Here is a 16,803-nt window from a genome sequence, read left to right on the forward strand (position 1 = left end):
TTGCAGCGGGTGGTGGTGACCTCTGCCTCAGTCTAGCAGCTGTACTTGGAAGGCGGAGGGTAGGCAGCTGTTGTGAAGGCATTGGAAGGGATGTGGGAGGTAAATTTGTCACGTGCCCCCTGTGATACGGGAGATTTTCAGCTGTTTCTGAAGACAGAAGTAGGAAAACAACTGCGGTTTCTCTAAATTCCTATCGTTGACGTAGAAAATAAAATGAGGAAATGAAACAGATGGTCCTGGACTTCAGCCTTGCTTTTATTTTCTTAGGGAAGACAGGATAAAACTCATAGCTGTATGGTGTCTGCTACCATCCAGATGACTTCTTCTCTGAGCGTTGTCTAATCAGTGGCAGATGTGATGTGGAACTTCAAAAGGAAGCAATGTGCTGGGCAAATACCATTGGCTGCAGCCACCTGTTCTGGTGGACGCTTGCCCTGCCTTATTCCGTTACTTTTCCGGTACTGGAAAACACCAGTTAGACACGACTTTGTGAAGCACTATGGATCTGCATCACAAATGATGTGACTTGCTTCAGTCCCTTACTTTCCCTGCAGTATCTTGTCAGTAGTGCAAGTGCTGCCTGAGACTTGTAATGGGTCTTGTGACATGTTAACATAAAGCTCAAGTTCCAATCCTTGCTGTGATGAGGAGGGGGGAGGTATCCTTATTAACTATATTCCTCTTCTGTTTTGGGCTACGCCTGCACTCCAGGTTCTTCAGGCTGGTACCTGCTGAGCTATTGCTCTGCTGTTCGGTATCTACAATACTGAACACTCAAAGTCTTATTTGTTCTTTTGCTACAAATGTAGAGGGGTTTTCTGTTTGTTGTGTTATTGTTGCAACACTGAAGTTGTGCCTGCTACCGTACCTGAGGCCGGCAGCAGTGTGTCATTAGTGCTGGCTTTAGCCTAGGCTGGGCTTTAGCTGCATGTTCCAGCAGTAGGTGGTTTGGCTGCACTGCCCTTCCGTCTGGGTGAGTGCCAGCGTGGCCAGGTGTAAAGATACTGCAGTGTCACTAATATGGCAGGTATCTCAACAGGACTGTGTGTCTCTTGGTCTCCTCTAGCTGTACTGATCTATCTGCTCTTCACACGTGCTTTCACTGGTTTCCATGATCACCTCCATCAGCCCCACGTAGTCACCTTCGGCTAGAGAGATGCCAGAGTCATTGGGGGATGGACTCTCTGCTCGTCTTGGCTCTTTTGTAGGGGGAGTACTGGCGCTTCCATTGCCAGTATCTCTTGTGGTCCTGGAAACCTCTGCTGGATGCTGGTCTGGAGCGCTGGCTGTATCTTCTAAACTTAGGCTGCGAGCATCGGGGCCCATGTTCCCCAGGTGGGATCTCTCCAGCACTGGAGATGTTACAGGAGTGAATGAGAAGCAGAGGGAGGCACTGCCTCCGGGGGTTTTGTTATTGGGGGTGTGAAAGGCACTTGAATGCTCAGAATTGGGGGTGGCTGATGCTGTGTTCTCCAGCGTGAGCCAGGGTGGGTGGGAACCTTTCAAGCTCTTCAGACTCTTAAAGCTGCCCTGCTTCTCATGGTCTGGGGACTCAGCCAAGAAGGGGAATTTAGGGCTGTCTGATGCTGTGGACTGAGCCCCTGGACTTCCCGTGGTGGCAGCTTCTCTGCTTTTACTGTTAGAGTTGCTCTTTTCTTCTACTGTTACAACCAGCGAGTCAGGACCTTTGCTCCGATCTGTTGGCCAAATAAATGTTTCCTTTGCACCTGAGCCAAGGGAGCTCTGACTCTTATACATATCGCTGACCCTGGAAGGTGAGGAGTTGACAATGACATCCCTAAGAGAAGTCGAGCATGCAGCGATGCTGGAGAGTGCAGGAGGCTTCTTGCGGCCTTGACGTCTAGAAGGGAAAATCATGGGGATAGAGCTGATCGGTGTCTGTGGAGCACTGTAGAAACCAGGTCTCTCATAAAATGGGGTTGACATGAAGGCGTCAAACTCCCTTAGTTTTCTGTCTTCGCTGTCCCACTGCTCCTGTGAGCTGGAGTCTCCCCTTGGCTGATTGATGCTGCAAGGGCTTCCAGACTTGCCCATGTCTTGGTATGTATAATGGGAGAAGGGGGATGTGGAGTCTCCTCGCCTGCGCAGCAGGTTCATCCGGGAAGAGGACCTGGAGAAGCTCGGTGACTGGACGCTGAGGAGGCGGCCCAGGTGTCCCAGTAATGGCGTGGAGTGGTTTGCCTCCTCATTCTCTTTAATTTGCTCCAGGGGCTGGAACTCCATCTCTTCTTTCTGCATGCTGGGGAAAGGCAAAACGGGCTGTTACACAGTCACAAAAGAAGGTGGTTTCTGGTGGAGAGGCTGGCAGCACAGGGAGTGCTGCTGCCAGTGGCAAGCCTCTCTCTTCCTGTATTGCCATTAGATATGTGTTAGGCCCTCCACAATAGGGATGCTCGTAGTAGAGGGGAGGGGGGCAAGAGATCAGAGGCATCCTTTTCCATGGACGATGTTGGCTATCATCTTTGGATGAGCCTAAAAGTATCTTGGATCAAGATTTGACAAACTATGGAGAAAGATATTACTGCTCGCTCTTACTCCTGAAGTATAATACCCCGCACAACACCTGATCCAAGGTGTAAATGTGGACTGTTCTGATACTCTCTGGCTGCACTCACCTGATATCAAAAGTTGAGCCAAGGAACGATGGGCGTTTGTACTCGGCAGTGGCAGCGGTGTAGGGTGGCTGGGGATCAGGCTCATTCCAGTATAGGTCCTTCTCCAGAATGGGTAGATCCTGATGCATCTCATCCACTGCCATAAGGGAGACCTGCAGGGGACAGCAGAAATGTCATATGGGGTGAGCAGCATTAGGTGTGCCTATTATCGGCAGACAAAAGATTGCAGGGCAGGAGGAAGCAATGTAGCACAGAAGCGAGGCAAGTGGCTGGGTTTGCTATGGGGTTTCCTGTCACTTGGGTTGTTTCTCACACGGAGAGATTGGATTAATTGGAAGGAAAGTGATGCCGAAGGAGACGGGAAAGCCATACGCTCACCAGGACAGAAGGGCTGTGTTAGGAAGGGCTGAAGGTGGAGAGTTATTGCATGGAAGAAAGCAGAGGAGGCAGTTTTAGATACAGACACAGGGTGGAAAAGCTAGGGAGCGGCAGGAATGATGTGTCGTTCAAAGGTAGCGAGGGCATGAAACTAACAGTCTGGATCCATCGTGTGTGCCAGAGCATGGACTAAAGCTGCAGTCGGTCTCTGTGTACAAAGGTACGCCAAAAGCCCTGTCTTCCCTGGTGTGGGGGAGGTCTTCCTGGCACAGGTCTCGCCCCACATTCTTCCTGGAGCCTGGGGTGTCTCCTTGGCTGCTGAGAGGGAACGCTGAGCTGGCCCCCTTCACCCTCGTATTTGTTGGGAAGCCTTATGCTCTCCTCCTGCTCTCCTAGCCATCTCCCTCTGGAGATCCTGGGCCCCTTCTTAACATGCAGCCACCGACACCTCAGGAAAGCGTAAGGGTAACAAGGACGGCTTCTCTGCCCCATAGCAGGCATGGAAGGTGGGAGGTAGAGGTGTTGCAGGAGAACTTCGTGATGGCACTGATAGGGCTTGCTAAACCCTCAGGTGCAGTCCTGCCTCAGTGTCCCTTTGCAGGTCAGGCTCATTTGGAGGATCCTCCTCATCTGGAGGATCCCGCCTTCACTTTACCTGCAGGTTCCTGTCGATGAGCCAGTTGGTTTCAAAGTCATCATCGTCCTCCCCAAAAGGGTTGATGAGTTGCTCGGCCACCTGCACGTAGAGAGCGCATAGCAAAGGTCATCATGGTCGTATCTGCCCCTTTCCCTGCAGGGAGAAGGCCTGTGGGGCAGTCAAGTGTGATGTCCCTTGAATTTGGAGCAATGCTGTTCCTCTCAAAAAGGGATGGGTTAATGGAGGCTTGCCAGTGGCTGGGGGACATTGGTACACACAGATAACTGCCCCTTGCTCACGTAGCCCTCCTGCAACTGCAGACCACCACTGCAGGTAAAGTGTAGCCCACTGCCTCTCTTTTTCCCAAAACTAGTCAGGACCAAAGCTTTTAGGAAAGGTGAAGCTGATCTCCAGGGTGAGACACTCAGAAACTGAGAAGGTCTTGGCAATACCCTCAGCCCCTGTTGGCTTCCCATTTGTCTGCCAGCACCTGGTGTATTGCCCATAGGCCAAAGAACACAGCTGGGTCCCTGGTGAGTGCACACTGGGGAAAAAACCTTGGTTGGGTCAGATTCTAGCTCCAGGCGTATTTTCTTGGACTTACCTTTAACCAGCCAGCATAGAAGAAGAACTGCAAAAACGTAAAGACAGGCACGAAGAGATCTAGTTCGTGGCCAGGATATGCTTTTTCTGGATCCAGGAACTGCCGCCCGATCAGACAGGCCAGGAAGAAGCTGTAAACAGCCACGGTCACCACCTGGGAGAGATGCCAGGGGACACACCAGAGGAGTTTGAGTTCTCAGCTTGCTTTCCCAGCATCTCTCTTCAGTTCCACCCCACACGACTTCAAAAGAGCGGCAAGCTGCTGCAGAGCTGCTGGCTCTGTAGCCTTTTGAAAGCCTTGGATTCAGTTACGCCAGGTTTCCCCTCTGCTTTTTGCAGGAAGATGCATTTCCACTGCAGAAAGCTTTAAGTATGCCCGTTGCCCTTTAGCTGTTACATATGCTGTATTTCATTCCACGCTGTTCCTGGAATAACATCTGTGTAGGTGTCACAGAAAGATAGTGGCAGAAGAAAGCACGTGACATCCTGGATGGAAAGAGCTTAAACAACTGACACGTGGCTGCACGGTTGTTCTGCTGCTGAAGTAAGGGCTGCTGTGACCTCTTTTCATTCTTGCCCTCCCGAAAGCTGTCTCGAGCCCCTCATGGCTCACTCCATGCTGGCAGGCCACTTCCAAGTCAGGGAGGGGAACCCTGGCAGTGCTGCCAGCTCTGAACTAGCTCCTTCCTTCCTGGTCCTCATGCTGGGCCTTTCTGTATTTGCCTGCTTGCTTGCCCAGATTTCGTTATTGCAGCCTGTCAGTACTTAAAGGGGGATTATAAAAAAGATGGCGGCAAACTTTTTAGCAGGGCCTGTTGTGACAGGACAAGGGGGAATGGCTTTGAACTAAAGGGGGGGAGATTTAGACTAGATCTAAGGAGGAAATTGTTTACGCTGAGGGTGGTGAAACACTGGCCCAGGTTGCCCCGAGAGGTGGTGGATGCCCCATCCCTGGAAACATCCAAGATCAGGTTGGACGGGGCTCTGAGCAACCTGATCTAGTTGAAGATGTCCCTGCCCACGGCAGGGGGGTTGGACTAGATGACCTTTAGAGGTCCCTTCCAACCCAAACTATTCTGTGATTCTATGATTTCAGGCTACGATGAGCTTTGTGCTTTTCTCTGTAATCATGAGACTGGAAACTTTTGCGTGGTCTTTTGACGCAACAAGCAAGGGGGTTCAAAACAAACACCCTGCATCACAAGACTCTCGAGCTAGCCGTGCAGTTCCTTGCAGTGAGCAGTGCAGGGCTGTTTGATGATGGGCAGGATAGAGAGCGCCAGGAATGACAGACTTTGCATTGTGGATGGGCACCTATAAATAAATGGGTTGTGTACTGCAGAGGGGGAAAAGACATGCTATGATACTGCTTTTGCTCCTAGCGTGCAGGACACCGGTCTGTGCAGGAATATCGTTTCCCAATGTGTTCCCCATTAGCCTTCAGCGCTGCGTGAACGGAAGCAGTTCCCGTTTCACGGTGGAGTGCATTAGTGTTATCTGAGCAGCTGGATTGTATGAGACAAAGGAGCAAGTTGGTGCCGAAGCATCTGTCTGGGTGTGCGTTGAGAGAGCTACTGAACAGCTGAGTACACGCACGCGGCACAACTCCATCAGAGCTGCCCTGCCTGCCGGAGCAGCTTTGCTGGCAGACAGATCTCAGCTCTGCTGAGTAGGAAGAAACTGTTTCAGGGACATGCTCCCTGCAAGGCGGTGCAGGGAGTGGATCCGCCTGTATCTGTGTTTTCCATGTACCTGTGTGGCACACATCATGGTTAGTTATCCCTGGGCAGTGTGTGTTTCTGTAGGGGTGGCTGTGTCGGAGTTACGGAAATCAGGCTGGGCTGGGTGTGTGCTGCTGAGCGATATATGTGAGAGCTGACATGTGTAGGTGGGGATGAGGGGTCCAAGTGCATCTTGCGTCAGCATGGTCCGTGTGTGGGTCAGGTATGGGTGTAAATGGGGGTGCCCGTTGTAGCACGGGGCAGTGTGCACAGGCAGGCAGCGGAGCGGTAGGTGTGGGGGATCCCTTCTCACCTGAGTGTAGACCAGGGGGATGCTGATCCAGTCGTACCCATACAGTCGCCCACACTGGCTGCGCAAGGTGTTGAGCTCCTGCAGTGGGGAAAAGGAACGGCCTGTCAGCATAACTTTGCATCTCCTTGCTGGGGACGCTGAGCCTCTCCGGCCCTGTTGCCCTTCATTGCTCCAGCCCATTCCCTCCCACTTACACCTCCTCCGGAAGGGGGGGCTCAGCCAGGACTCCTGCTCCCTTGGTGCCCAGCCTCACCCCAGCAGACCACCAGCAGGGTCTCACGCTTGCCCTGGAGGAACTCCTTGCTGCCTGGGTGTCTCCATCTGAGCCCGAGATCCCTTCCTAGCTCACTTCATAGCAGAGCTTTTCTCCTCACAAAATGAGCAGCCAACAGGTTAGGCAAAAAATGTCTCAGGAGCATCCATTCCTCTCTCCTGACTATATAGTGAGTCTAGATAAATAGCCCAGAGGGAGATCTCTCTCCCCGGGCAGAGGAATCTCACTCCAGGCAACAGAAACAATGTGACTTTCTCTGCACATGAATACCAGGAAGGCTGAGCTGCTCTGGACCTTTTTTCTCTGCAGCTGGGCAGGGATGGTTGCCAGGTCTGGCCTGTGGAGCATGGCCTGCTTCCCAGGACTATCGTAAGAGTTTTCAATAGCGATGTTTTCTACAGGGGCCTTGGTTGTTGGCGATGCTTTTGACCTCTCCTGATCTCTTCCAGATATGCGCTTCCTTGCAGCTTTCCATCTGCATCCTAGAGACCTCCACTGGCCACTGTCGTTGGCTGCTCTAGAGTGTGTGAAGGCTGGAGGAAGGCTGATCAAGGACCTGCTACATGGGTGTCTCCCATTACCACACCTAGATGTGAGTTCCATGGTCCCCCCCAGGCCCACATTTGAGAAGGATGTCACATTCCCCTCGCCTCTAATATATGTGACATCGCTACTGTGTCAGTAGGCCATGAAAAGCTCTGTTCTGTCACGAGCTGGAGAATGGCAGTGGGGGTATTTCCCATCAAAGTTAATGTAATATCCCCAGGGACAGGCTTGGCTCACTGTCCTACCTCACCATTCCTATTCCTTGCCTGGCCTCTGGAAATCCCTGTAGTTCCACCCAGAGGACTGGACGAGGATCTCAAAACAGTTGCCTATTGCCTCTGTCACTCACATTCAGGATGCCTTGGAGCAGCACGCTGTCCCGGATCCTCCCCTCGTTCCTTGCCTTCACAGCCAGATTGGAGAACCACACACATGGGATCCAAAACTTGTTGTGGGGGGAATTCAAGCTCTCAAACTTCTTGTGCTCTTCTGGTGTCATGAGGCCTGGGTGGAAAAGAGTAGATGGGAGAGGGATGGCCGTAGAGCGCAGAAAGGAATTGATCTGGTCTGAAATGAAAACATCTAAATCTCAGGTGGTCACCTTAGCTCTCCTTAGCTCTCCTTAAAAATCACAGGAAAGACTCGGGCATTCAGCCTTTGGAAGACACATAGGAGGAGAGCAAGTCTTCTTGTTAAAACATTGAGTTATAGAAGTGTGAGAGGCAGGCTTTATCTCATTTCACTTTGGATGTCTGCAGCATACCCGATCAGATCACAGTCAGCAGGGAGATGAAGTACTGCTGAGGGCATAATTGCCTGGTGTACTTAGCCATTTGTTGAGAATGGGATAACTTGTGTCCTAAAAGTGCCTGTTTCTCCCTCTGGATTGCAAAGGGAAATCAGTTGACTAGGGTGGGTGCAGACATCTCCTTTTGGGCAGACTGGGAAATGTTGTACCTTGGGGAGCATCTTCAGAGAGGATTCAGGGAGCCCAGCAGTTAAGGTCGGAGGTCTGAGGCTCCAATTTCCACCTGCCCAGTGGAAAACTGTTGCCCTGAGGGAGGACAAACGTAGCACTTGGCAGGGGTCTGCTCGTGCTCTGCTACAGATCTGTGCACAGGGTCACTTACTATAGAGAACTCTTCTCTTCCCATGCACACTTTCAGTGAAGGGTGAGCAGCTCCCAGTGAAGTTGCTGCACCACAGCTACCCTAATCTGATCAGCCAGGGCTGCCCTGTGACCTTGTCGTGGTTTAACCCCAGCCGGCAACTGAGCCCCACCCAGCCGCTCGCTCACTCCCCCCCAGTGGGACGGGGGAGAGAATCAGAAGGGTAAAAGTGAGAAAACTCGTGGGTTGAGATAAAGACAGTTTAATAGGTAAAGCAAAAGCTGCGTGTGCAAGCAAAGCAAACCAAGGCATTCCTTCACTCCTTCCCATGGGCAGGCAGGTGTTTAACCATCCCCAGGAAAGCAGGGCTCCATCACGCCTAACGGTGACTTGGGAAGACAAACGCCATCACTCCGAACGTCCCCCCCTTCCTTCTTCTTCCCCCAGCTTTATATGCTGAGCATGACGTCATACAGTGTGGGATATCCCTGTGGCCAGTTGGGGTCAGCTGTCCCGGCCATGTCCCCTCCCAGCTTCTCGTGCCCCCCCCAGCCTGCTCGCTGGTGGGGTGGGGTGAGAGGCAGAAAAGGTCTTGACTCTGTGTAAGCGCTGCTCAGCAGTAACTAAAACATCCCTGTGTTATCAACACTGTTTCTAGCACAAATCCCAAACACAGCCCTGTACTAGCTACTGGGAAGAAAATTAACTCTATCCCAGCCAAAACCAGCACAGACCTGCATTCACAAACCGGATCTTGACACTCTCCTTACTTAAAAAATTTGGGCAGAGACCCTTCATCTTTCAAGCAAGCCTTCCAGCCACTAGCAGGAACAAGCATGCTGTGCAATAGGAAGACATAAGCAGTTGATTATTTAAGAAGAGCAGAGCTAGGGCATGAGCAGATCCTTAGCACCCGCTGCAGACATCAGCTGAGCACACTGCAGCACTATCCCATCTCCAGCCTGGAGGTCATGTGGCCCTTTCCAAGGGTCTTTGCCCCAAACACAGCAGCAAGGTGCTGCTGTCTGCCTGGTGCCGGAGTTGTACAGAAGGCAGTACCAGCACTGACCTGCCCTCACGACATGCTCCATGCTGGGGAAGCGCTTGTAGACAGCAGTGCTGACCGAACGCAAGATCAGCACGCTGCACAGGTTGCTGTAGCGCATGAGGGTGCGACGCAGGAGCCGCCCATACTCGTCCTCCCCATCCACGTTGCAGGAGACCAAGTTCATGATCCGGTCAGGCCATGGGATGCTCTCGTACTGAGCCCACCAGCGGGACACCACCAGAGCCACGTAGAAACCTAGAGGTGAGGTGAAGTGAGGTGAGCTGAGCAAATTAGCCATCCTAAAGGAGTGGGAGGTGTAAATGCTCATGTGTAGGAAGTCTGGTACTGCTCATACGGGGATGGGTGCTGGCATGCCTGGAGGGCAATTCAGATCTCCATGCTAAAGTTAGAGTCTGGGTTTCACGGTTTATTTGGTGCTATTTGGTCCCTGCCCTCCTGGCAGAACCCAGAACATGCTAGTACATCTGGACAGTGCAAGCTGTGTGCTGGGGGAATACCTCACAGCTGCAACATGGAATGATGTATTCTGCTTCAGGAGTTTTACAAAGACAGAGGGAGGGATCTGCTCGGCGAATCTTGCCTGCCTGCAGAGCTATATCAAACCAGGGAGAAGAAATGCTGTCCCTTTCCCCTCCCTGTGTGTTCCCAGACAGAGCTCCTTACCCAGCACAAAGGACACGGGGATTAGCTCAGCATAGCTGTTGCAGTAGAGCGCCAGCTTCTCAAACATCAGCCTTTGGCTCTCACTCAGGATCAGCCTACAAGGGAGAAACAGAAGCATCAGCCTCAAAGAAGAGTCTGTGCCTTGTGGGGCCTGCTGGGATAGGAGCCTGGCAAGGGAAGCCAAGGATGGGTAGTCACGACACTGCCACGCTGCGAGTCTGGGGATGATGTGAGTGAACAGCCCTCGCGAGCCTAGGACACCAACCCACCTCCCCAAAATACCCTGCTGACCAGTCCAAAGGAGCCAGAAGTGGCCACTGACAGAGAGTGTGTGGTAAGTGATGCAGTCTGATGTCAGGGACCACCTCTACTTTTCTCACTCGGGAGAGTGCTATGTGGTATCGAGGGTTTGACACAGAGCCTGGATGTGCACCACAGTTCACTTAATATCCTGCAAAACGTCAGTCCAAGCTCTGCTCTTACGTGAGTTCCTGCCTCTTTCTTAGAGCTGCTTCCCTGCCTCTCTGCTGCATCTGTGATCGCACCAGGTAGGGGAGCTCCCTGTCTTTCCTCACCGAAACCAGACCAGCCACAGAGTACAGTTGCCTTATTACAGATCTGTGGTCCCAGAGCCGATGTCTGCTCTCCAAAATGTAACCAGGGTATTGCCTGTTGTGTAACAAGGGAAACTCTCTCCTAAAGCTCCCTACTGTGGGACATCTCCAGTGCTAGGTCAGTCTTGGTCTCCACTGATCTACACATTATTCTTCTGTGGGTAATCATCAAATGCAACTCTTCATCCCAGGGAAGAGAAACTGTGTCACCTCCCAGGACAGAAAAAGGAGGTTTGTCAGCTGCTAAGCCATATTGGAGCAGTGAGGAAGGACCTTTCCTTTCCTCCTGTGAACAGAGGCTGGTGAGTGCCTCGCCGGCTCCTCTTCACCAGGATCACTGTCCCAATCCTGTGTTGCTCAGTTGTCCTGTTCCAGGACAGGCTGAGAGTGAGGGGCTGTGTTAGTGTCGGGGTGTAAGGATGCTTACCTGTAAACAAGACTGATGGTGAAGTAGAGAAAGATGAAAATAAGGAACTCGGAGTAGAGAAGTTTGTAGATACTTCCTTTCCATTGGAGCAGGAGCTGTGAGAAGGTGCCTAGGCGGGCATCAGCCACACGGTTGGTGTATGTCACTGTCATCACAGATCCTAGTGGGGACACAAAATGAGCAGATGTTAAAGCTGCCAGTAAGCTTGCACAGAGGGAGGAGACACGGACACTGCAAGTGTCCCAGCAAGCAAGCAAGCAAGCAAGATGGAAGGAAGGAAGAGAGAAAGAGAAAAAGAAACAATGAGTTGAGATCAAAAGATGGGTGAGATTAAGTCAGTGACATAGAGAACCAGGAGGAAATTTATGGTAGGCAATTAATTTGATGAGCTTGCCGTCTTTGAGCTGCACGTGAGCTGGTTACAATGATAGAGGATATACTTTCTGGTGGAGCCCTCGGTTTCTAGTGTTTGATTGTCAGCGTTCAAGTGGGGCTGGTTGGTCGGAGTGGACAGAGCCCACGTGCCACTCCCTCCCACAAAACAGTTGTGTGAGAGTAATTCTCAGGGTCACAAACTCCGAAGTTGCTTACTGTATTTTTTTTTTCGTGTAGTATTTGCTTCAAGTATGTTGTTTCTGTAAATCTGCTTGTCGGGAAGTGTCTTCCTGGAATACTGATGGCAAAAAAAAAAAAAAAAACCCAAAGGAAAGCAAAACCCCAGAAAGGAGAGATTTCTTGATGCTGGTCCAGATGAAGGTACCCCTGGAGATTTGAGAGTTTTGGTAGCACTTGCCCAACAAGTATAGCTGTCTTTAAATTTGGGCTGAGGGCCATATCTGGACTATGCTGGTCCTAGTCTCGCAGGCAGAACAGCCCTCCCTGTTAGAGAACTGAGGGATGGAGTTTGGCCAGGCTCACACAGAGCACAAATTCCAGCAGCTCCACCTCCCCTCTCCTTCAACCATACGTTGCACAATAAATCACGCTGGATGAAAAAAGGCATTCAGGCTCTTGAAATGCTTCCCAATCATGCAGCATCCCCATTGCACTTCTTCTAGTCTAGCCCTGGATAAATAATTCTTTATCATCAATTAATAATCAGACTCACATTCATATAAACCTGAATTTGTAAAAAAAAAAACCAGACCAGTGTAATCCACGTGTAATCATGTCAGACCAGTGTAATCCATGCCAGTGTAATCCAGGTGAGTGATCCCTTGGTTTATAAATAATTATCCAACGTGAAACTATTGGTATTTCTAAATCTTAACACGTTACCAGGATGTTACACAGACACTGCTATCTAACAGAGGCAATAATGTTAATAGTTATGGGACCTTGGGCTCTTCCCTGAATGATGGAGACAAAGAAGCACTTCAAGGGACAATTCAGACCTTACTGCTCTGTGGCAGCAGCTGAAGGCAGGTAAGTTTGTGTCCGTGCTCCTCATTTAAGCATCTCAGTGAAAGATCTACAGTTAGGTGGGGACAACTCAGGTCCCAGTGAGCTGGTGCTGTGAAGAAAAACAGCAAAGTCTGTTTTGTTGGCTGCTTCAACCAAATAGCATCTTTGTCCTGGCTTTGGCTTTTCGGTGCTGTTTCTCCTTTGGGTTTCCCTGTCACAATTCTCCCTGAGTCCCTTCTCACAAGTTATATTGGAGGAACAGAGCTGTCACCTGCCCTGCCAAGGGCTCCCCAGCTGCACAAATGCATGTTTCACTAGAGCCTCATGTACATTCACGCCGTTTCCATATGCTTTTCTGGCCAGTGCACAGGATTAGAAGAGTGGTTTTTAACTGCCCTACAGACTGCACACACATGGGCTATACAGATGAGAAATGTATGCAAACACCCATAAATTTCTTGGGGGCTGCTTACAGAAAGCTGGCTGTTTTCTCTATGCTTTGGGTCTTGAAAGTGCTCAGGGAGACTCTTCGTTGCGTAATTCAAATACAGATTCACTTTTTACCAAACATGGAAAACTTCAGCTCTTGTCCATGTAAATAATGGATGTCACCCACCTCTATGCAGTTCTGCTCCGGCATGGGATATGGGGCTTCTCCCAGCGTTTTTTCCTCTAGCCCTGAATGGTTAAGGCACTTCCCTGCCCGCCTGTCAGCCTGTGCGGGACTGCCCCGGGATGTCACTCGGCAGCTGGCACACTCAAAGTACCATTTGGGGTTGAGGTACGTGGTGGGAGGTGACTCACCGCAGCACCGGCACTGGCTCACCTCACCGGAGTTGGTATGGGGAGGAAGAGCCATCCCCTGTGCGGCGTCCGCACAGCCCGCTCCCCAGGGAGCCGCTGCCTGCCGCTGCCTGCATCCACCTGCCTGATCCGTCCGGACTAACCATTGCACCTGGAGGTCGACTGATACTAATCAGACTGTGGGAGTCCACAGCAACCAAGATCCCGCAACAGCAAGCCTGCGTCAGGTGCGTTACCCACCACGTGAGATGGCAGACAGACACGAGCAGCTATTGCAAAGACGGAGAACAAGCAGACAGAGTGGACAGATGGAGAGAGAGGAGGTCACAGACAGGCAGGAAGATAGATCTTCGAAGGAATCTATCTGCTCTTGGGAGGACTAGATACTTACAGTCATGGGCTCCTGAGCTGCGGTGGAGGCTGTGGAGGTTTGGTCCCGCATGTGTCCTTGCTGGGTCCTTTGTGGCCCATGCCACGGCCCGCCTCCTCGTGCCCCCTTGGCTCATGGGGGGATTGAACCTGACAGACACGGTGTGCTAAGGAGCCTGAAACCCACTTGGGAGCTGCAGCCGGTCACTTGATGCCGTAATCCTTCCTCATTACAAAAGAGACTCTGTTGTCTTTTGCCCTGTTCCCTTCTAATCTTCTGAGTAAGCCCTGTGTGTTTACAGAGGCGTCGGAGGAGGGGGAGGCAGGGCTGGCTGCTCCGCAGCTGCTGCTGCTAACTCCTGGCACAGCCATGGTGGCTGCCAGGAGAGGCATTTTCCCTCTAATTCTTTCCTGTTTGGTCCCTTTCTCTGTGTCACAATCTTACGGGAGCCCCAGGAGATTAAGCAGGGCTGGAATTTTCCACAAAGGCTATGAAATGTGTCACTCTTGGGGCTGCACAGCCCTCTCTTCCCCGGGGAAGCTCCTAGCTCCTTAGGTTGGTGAAACACCTGGCCCACGCTCTGCCTGGCTCTCGGAGGATGTTTCTCTCTAACTCCTCGCTGTCTCTGCTGTCCCTGCATGAGCTTGCTGTCTCTTCCAGCTGTGGTTTGGATGCTGGGGACTTCCACTCCGCCACTGGCTCCCCAAGACTCTTTCCATGTGTTCACTTTCTTTTCCGCTTGCTTCTCCAGCAGCACTTGGGGGCTGTCACCGCTCTTTCTTGCATGCCACCCTGGGAAACACAGCTCCTTGCCTTGTCCTCAAGCCTCCACCAAGCCAGGGAACTCCTTGCCTCTGTCCCTCCAGGGTCTTCAGTCCCTTTTCTGCTCCCAAGCTGTCCCTCACAATTGTGACCATCCTTCTCTTCCACCATCTCCTGCAATCTCTCCTGTCAAGTCTTTAAGACATTCCCCTTCCAAGAGCCTCTGAATCAAGATCCTTTCTTACCAAATTAGTCTTGCTGTGGCATGCACCCTTCACTGTCAGCAGGCTCCTGGGCAGCAACCCAGGATCCAACTTTGGATAGCCCACAGCTCTTCACGAGACCTCCGTGTCTTTCCGTCCCCTTTCTGCTCACTCCTTTGGAAAGCTGTCTCTGTTGTCCGAGGTAATAGCATCTGCCTCCTAGGCACCACTATCTCCTCCAGTCAGCTTTTGCTGAGCTGCTACAACATTCAGTGTCCTGGAGACGAGGAGCTGCTCTGAGCCTTAAGCCAAGCCCAGGCCCTGTCTGACCACCTGGGCCCAACTTCGTACGTGTGCTCTGACCCTCCTGGCCTCCAGCATTTAGCCAGCTGTGGGCCACTGTGGAGGGGGAGCATAGGTCTGATCCCTGCAGGTAAAAGCAGCTGGAGACCCAGGCTCCTCGCTGAGGCTCTGTGGGGTTGCCACGTGTGTTTTTTCACTGCTCTTTCCAAGCAAGGAGGCAGCAAAGTCTCCAGTGAAATTAAATTAAGAGCTAGTTCTTGTAATAACCAACTTTCTCTTGTACTGGTCTATGTGCCTGTGTCTTTGATGCTTGTTTAGCATCAGCAGCAGGGATTAATTTGTCCAAACTGTGGGTTTCTCCTTTCTGTGTGGCTAAGCCTAGACAAGGGGAGGGTGTTGTTTCACTGCTGTCGTGGTTTAACCTCAGCTGGGAACTGAGCACCGCACAGCCGCTCGCTCACTCCCCCCCATCCCCCGGTGGGATGGGGGAGAGAATTGGGAGAGTAAAAGTGAGAAAACTCATGGGTTGAGATAAGAACAGTTTAATAATAGAAATAAAATAAAATAGTAATAATAATAGCAATAATAATAAAAGAATACACAAAGCAAGTGATGCACAATGCAATTGCTCACCACCCGCTGACCGATGCCCAGCCAGTCCCGGAGCAGCGGCCCCCCCGGCCAGCTTTCCCCCAGTTTATGTACTGAGCATGACGGCACATGGTATGGAATGTCCCTTTGGCCAGTTTGGGTCAGCTGTCCTGGCTGTGCCCCCTCCCAGCTTCTCGCTGGGCAGGGCATGAGAAGCTGAAAAGTCCTTGACTAGTGTAAGCACTGCTTAGCAACAACTAAAACATCGGTGTGTTATCAACATTATTCTCATCCTAAATCCAAAACACAGCACTGTACCAGCTACTAGGAAGGAAATTAACTCTATCCCAGCTGAAACCAGGACAACTGCTTGTCTGAAGCAGGTGCTGCCTGGCATCTGTCTAATGAGAGGTTTCTGGTGCAGCCCTGGGAATTGCTGCTGACAATGACAGTTTAAAGCATGGGACTCAGTGGCAGCATCTGAGGTTTTAATTCTGGTGTGGGCTGTAGTGTGTTGGATTACCTCTGGTCCTGATTCCTTTTCAACAAAATGGAGGGAACAGTCCTTGCTTCTTCTACCTGGCACCAAAACCATGGAGATCTCCTGACTTCTGCTAGTCTCTGGGTGGAAGCTGCTCTGTATTGGATCGCATGATAGCAGACATGGGCACACATCTGGTGGGAGCAGGTTACCACATCTGGCCACGCGACTGGGAGGCCGCCACACTATGCGTTAGGAGAACGTCTCTAATTGCAGGGGGAAGGGATGGACCTGGAGCTCTTGGCCTTATCAGGGTCCTTCCTGCATGAACACTCTGCATCCCTGGGTGTGCTGCAGCTCCCTGGCCCTGGAGCCCCCCTGCCAGGGATGACTTGCTCTGGGTAGGTGGGAGGGCAATGCAGAAGAGAAAAGGCAGCATGATGCTTCTGCAGCGTGAGATACAGACCTGGCAGGAGAAGCAGGGGCATATGGAGGGCCACTGGGAGAGCCTCACATTCAAGGTGTGGAACTAGATAAGGGCTCTTATCAGCGGCCAGAGGCTAGTGAGTACGGGGTTGCCTCACTGGCCCAACCACAGCAAACTCATCATACTGAGTGAAGGAGCACGTAGCTTTGCGCCTACTGTCATGAGCAGCACCTGCCAGCTCAGGGGGAAAAGAGAAGTGTCCACCAGGGCCGAAACACCCCAGCTGTCCTCCCTTTCCGAAGCCTTGCCCTGGGTGAGCAGCGAGGCGGGGGTGCTGTTTCAGACCCTGATGTGGCTACCCCTGTGTGAGCGGCACCTGTCTGGGACAGGAGCTGGGGTGCCCTGGTTTTGCTGAGGCTCCGGGACAGCCTTGTCTCTCAGAGGTGTATTTACTGTGTCATCTGCTCT

The 16,803-nt window shown here is 51.7% G+C and overlaps 1 protein-coding gene across 1 annotated transcript; it reads right to left on the bottom strand.

Annotated features, from left to right (window-relative positions):
• Nucleotides 1–240: 240 nt before the first annotated feature.
• On the bottom strand, nt 241–13,725 carry LOC143163073 (bestrophin-1-like). The gene is made up of 10 exons (XM_076343729.1): nt 13,590–13,725; nt 10,991–11,150; nt 9,950–10,044; nt 9,287–9,520; nt 7,458–7,612; nt 6,289–6,366; nt 4,256–4,408; nt 3,670–3,750; nt 2,637–2,788; nt 241–2,260 (listed from the first exon to the last, which is right to left on the bottom strand). Exons 2-10 carry the CDS (start codon nt 11,140–11,142, stop codon nt 1,063–1,065), a joined length of 2,298 nt encoding a protein of 765 aa, XP_076199844.1. The 5' UTR covers nt 11,143–11,150; nt 13,590–13,725; the 3' UTR covers nt 241–1,062.
• Nucleotides 13,726–16,803: the final 3,078 nt, after the last annotated feature.

This window comes from Aptenodytes patagonicus, chromosome 7, assembly GCF_965638725.1.
Source record: "Aptenodytes patagonicus chromosome 7, bAptPat1.pri.cur, whole genome shotgun sequence".
Taxonomy (NCBI): domain Eukaryota; kingdom Metazoa; phylum Chordata; class Aves; order Sphenisciformes; family Spheniscidae; genus Aptenodytes; species Aptenodytes patagonicus.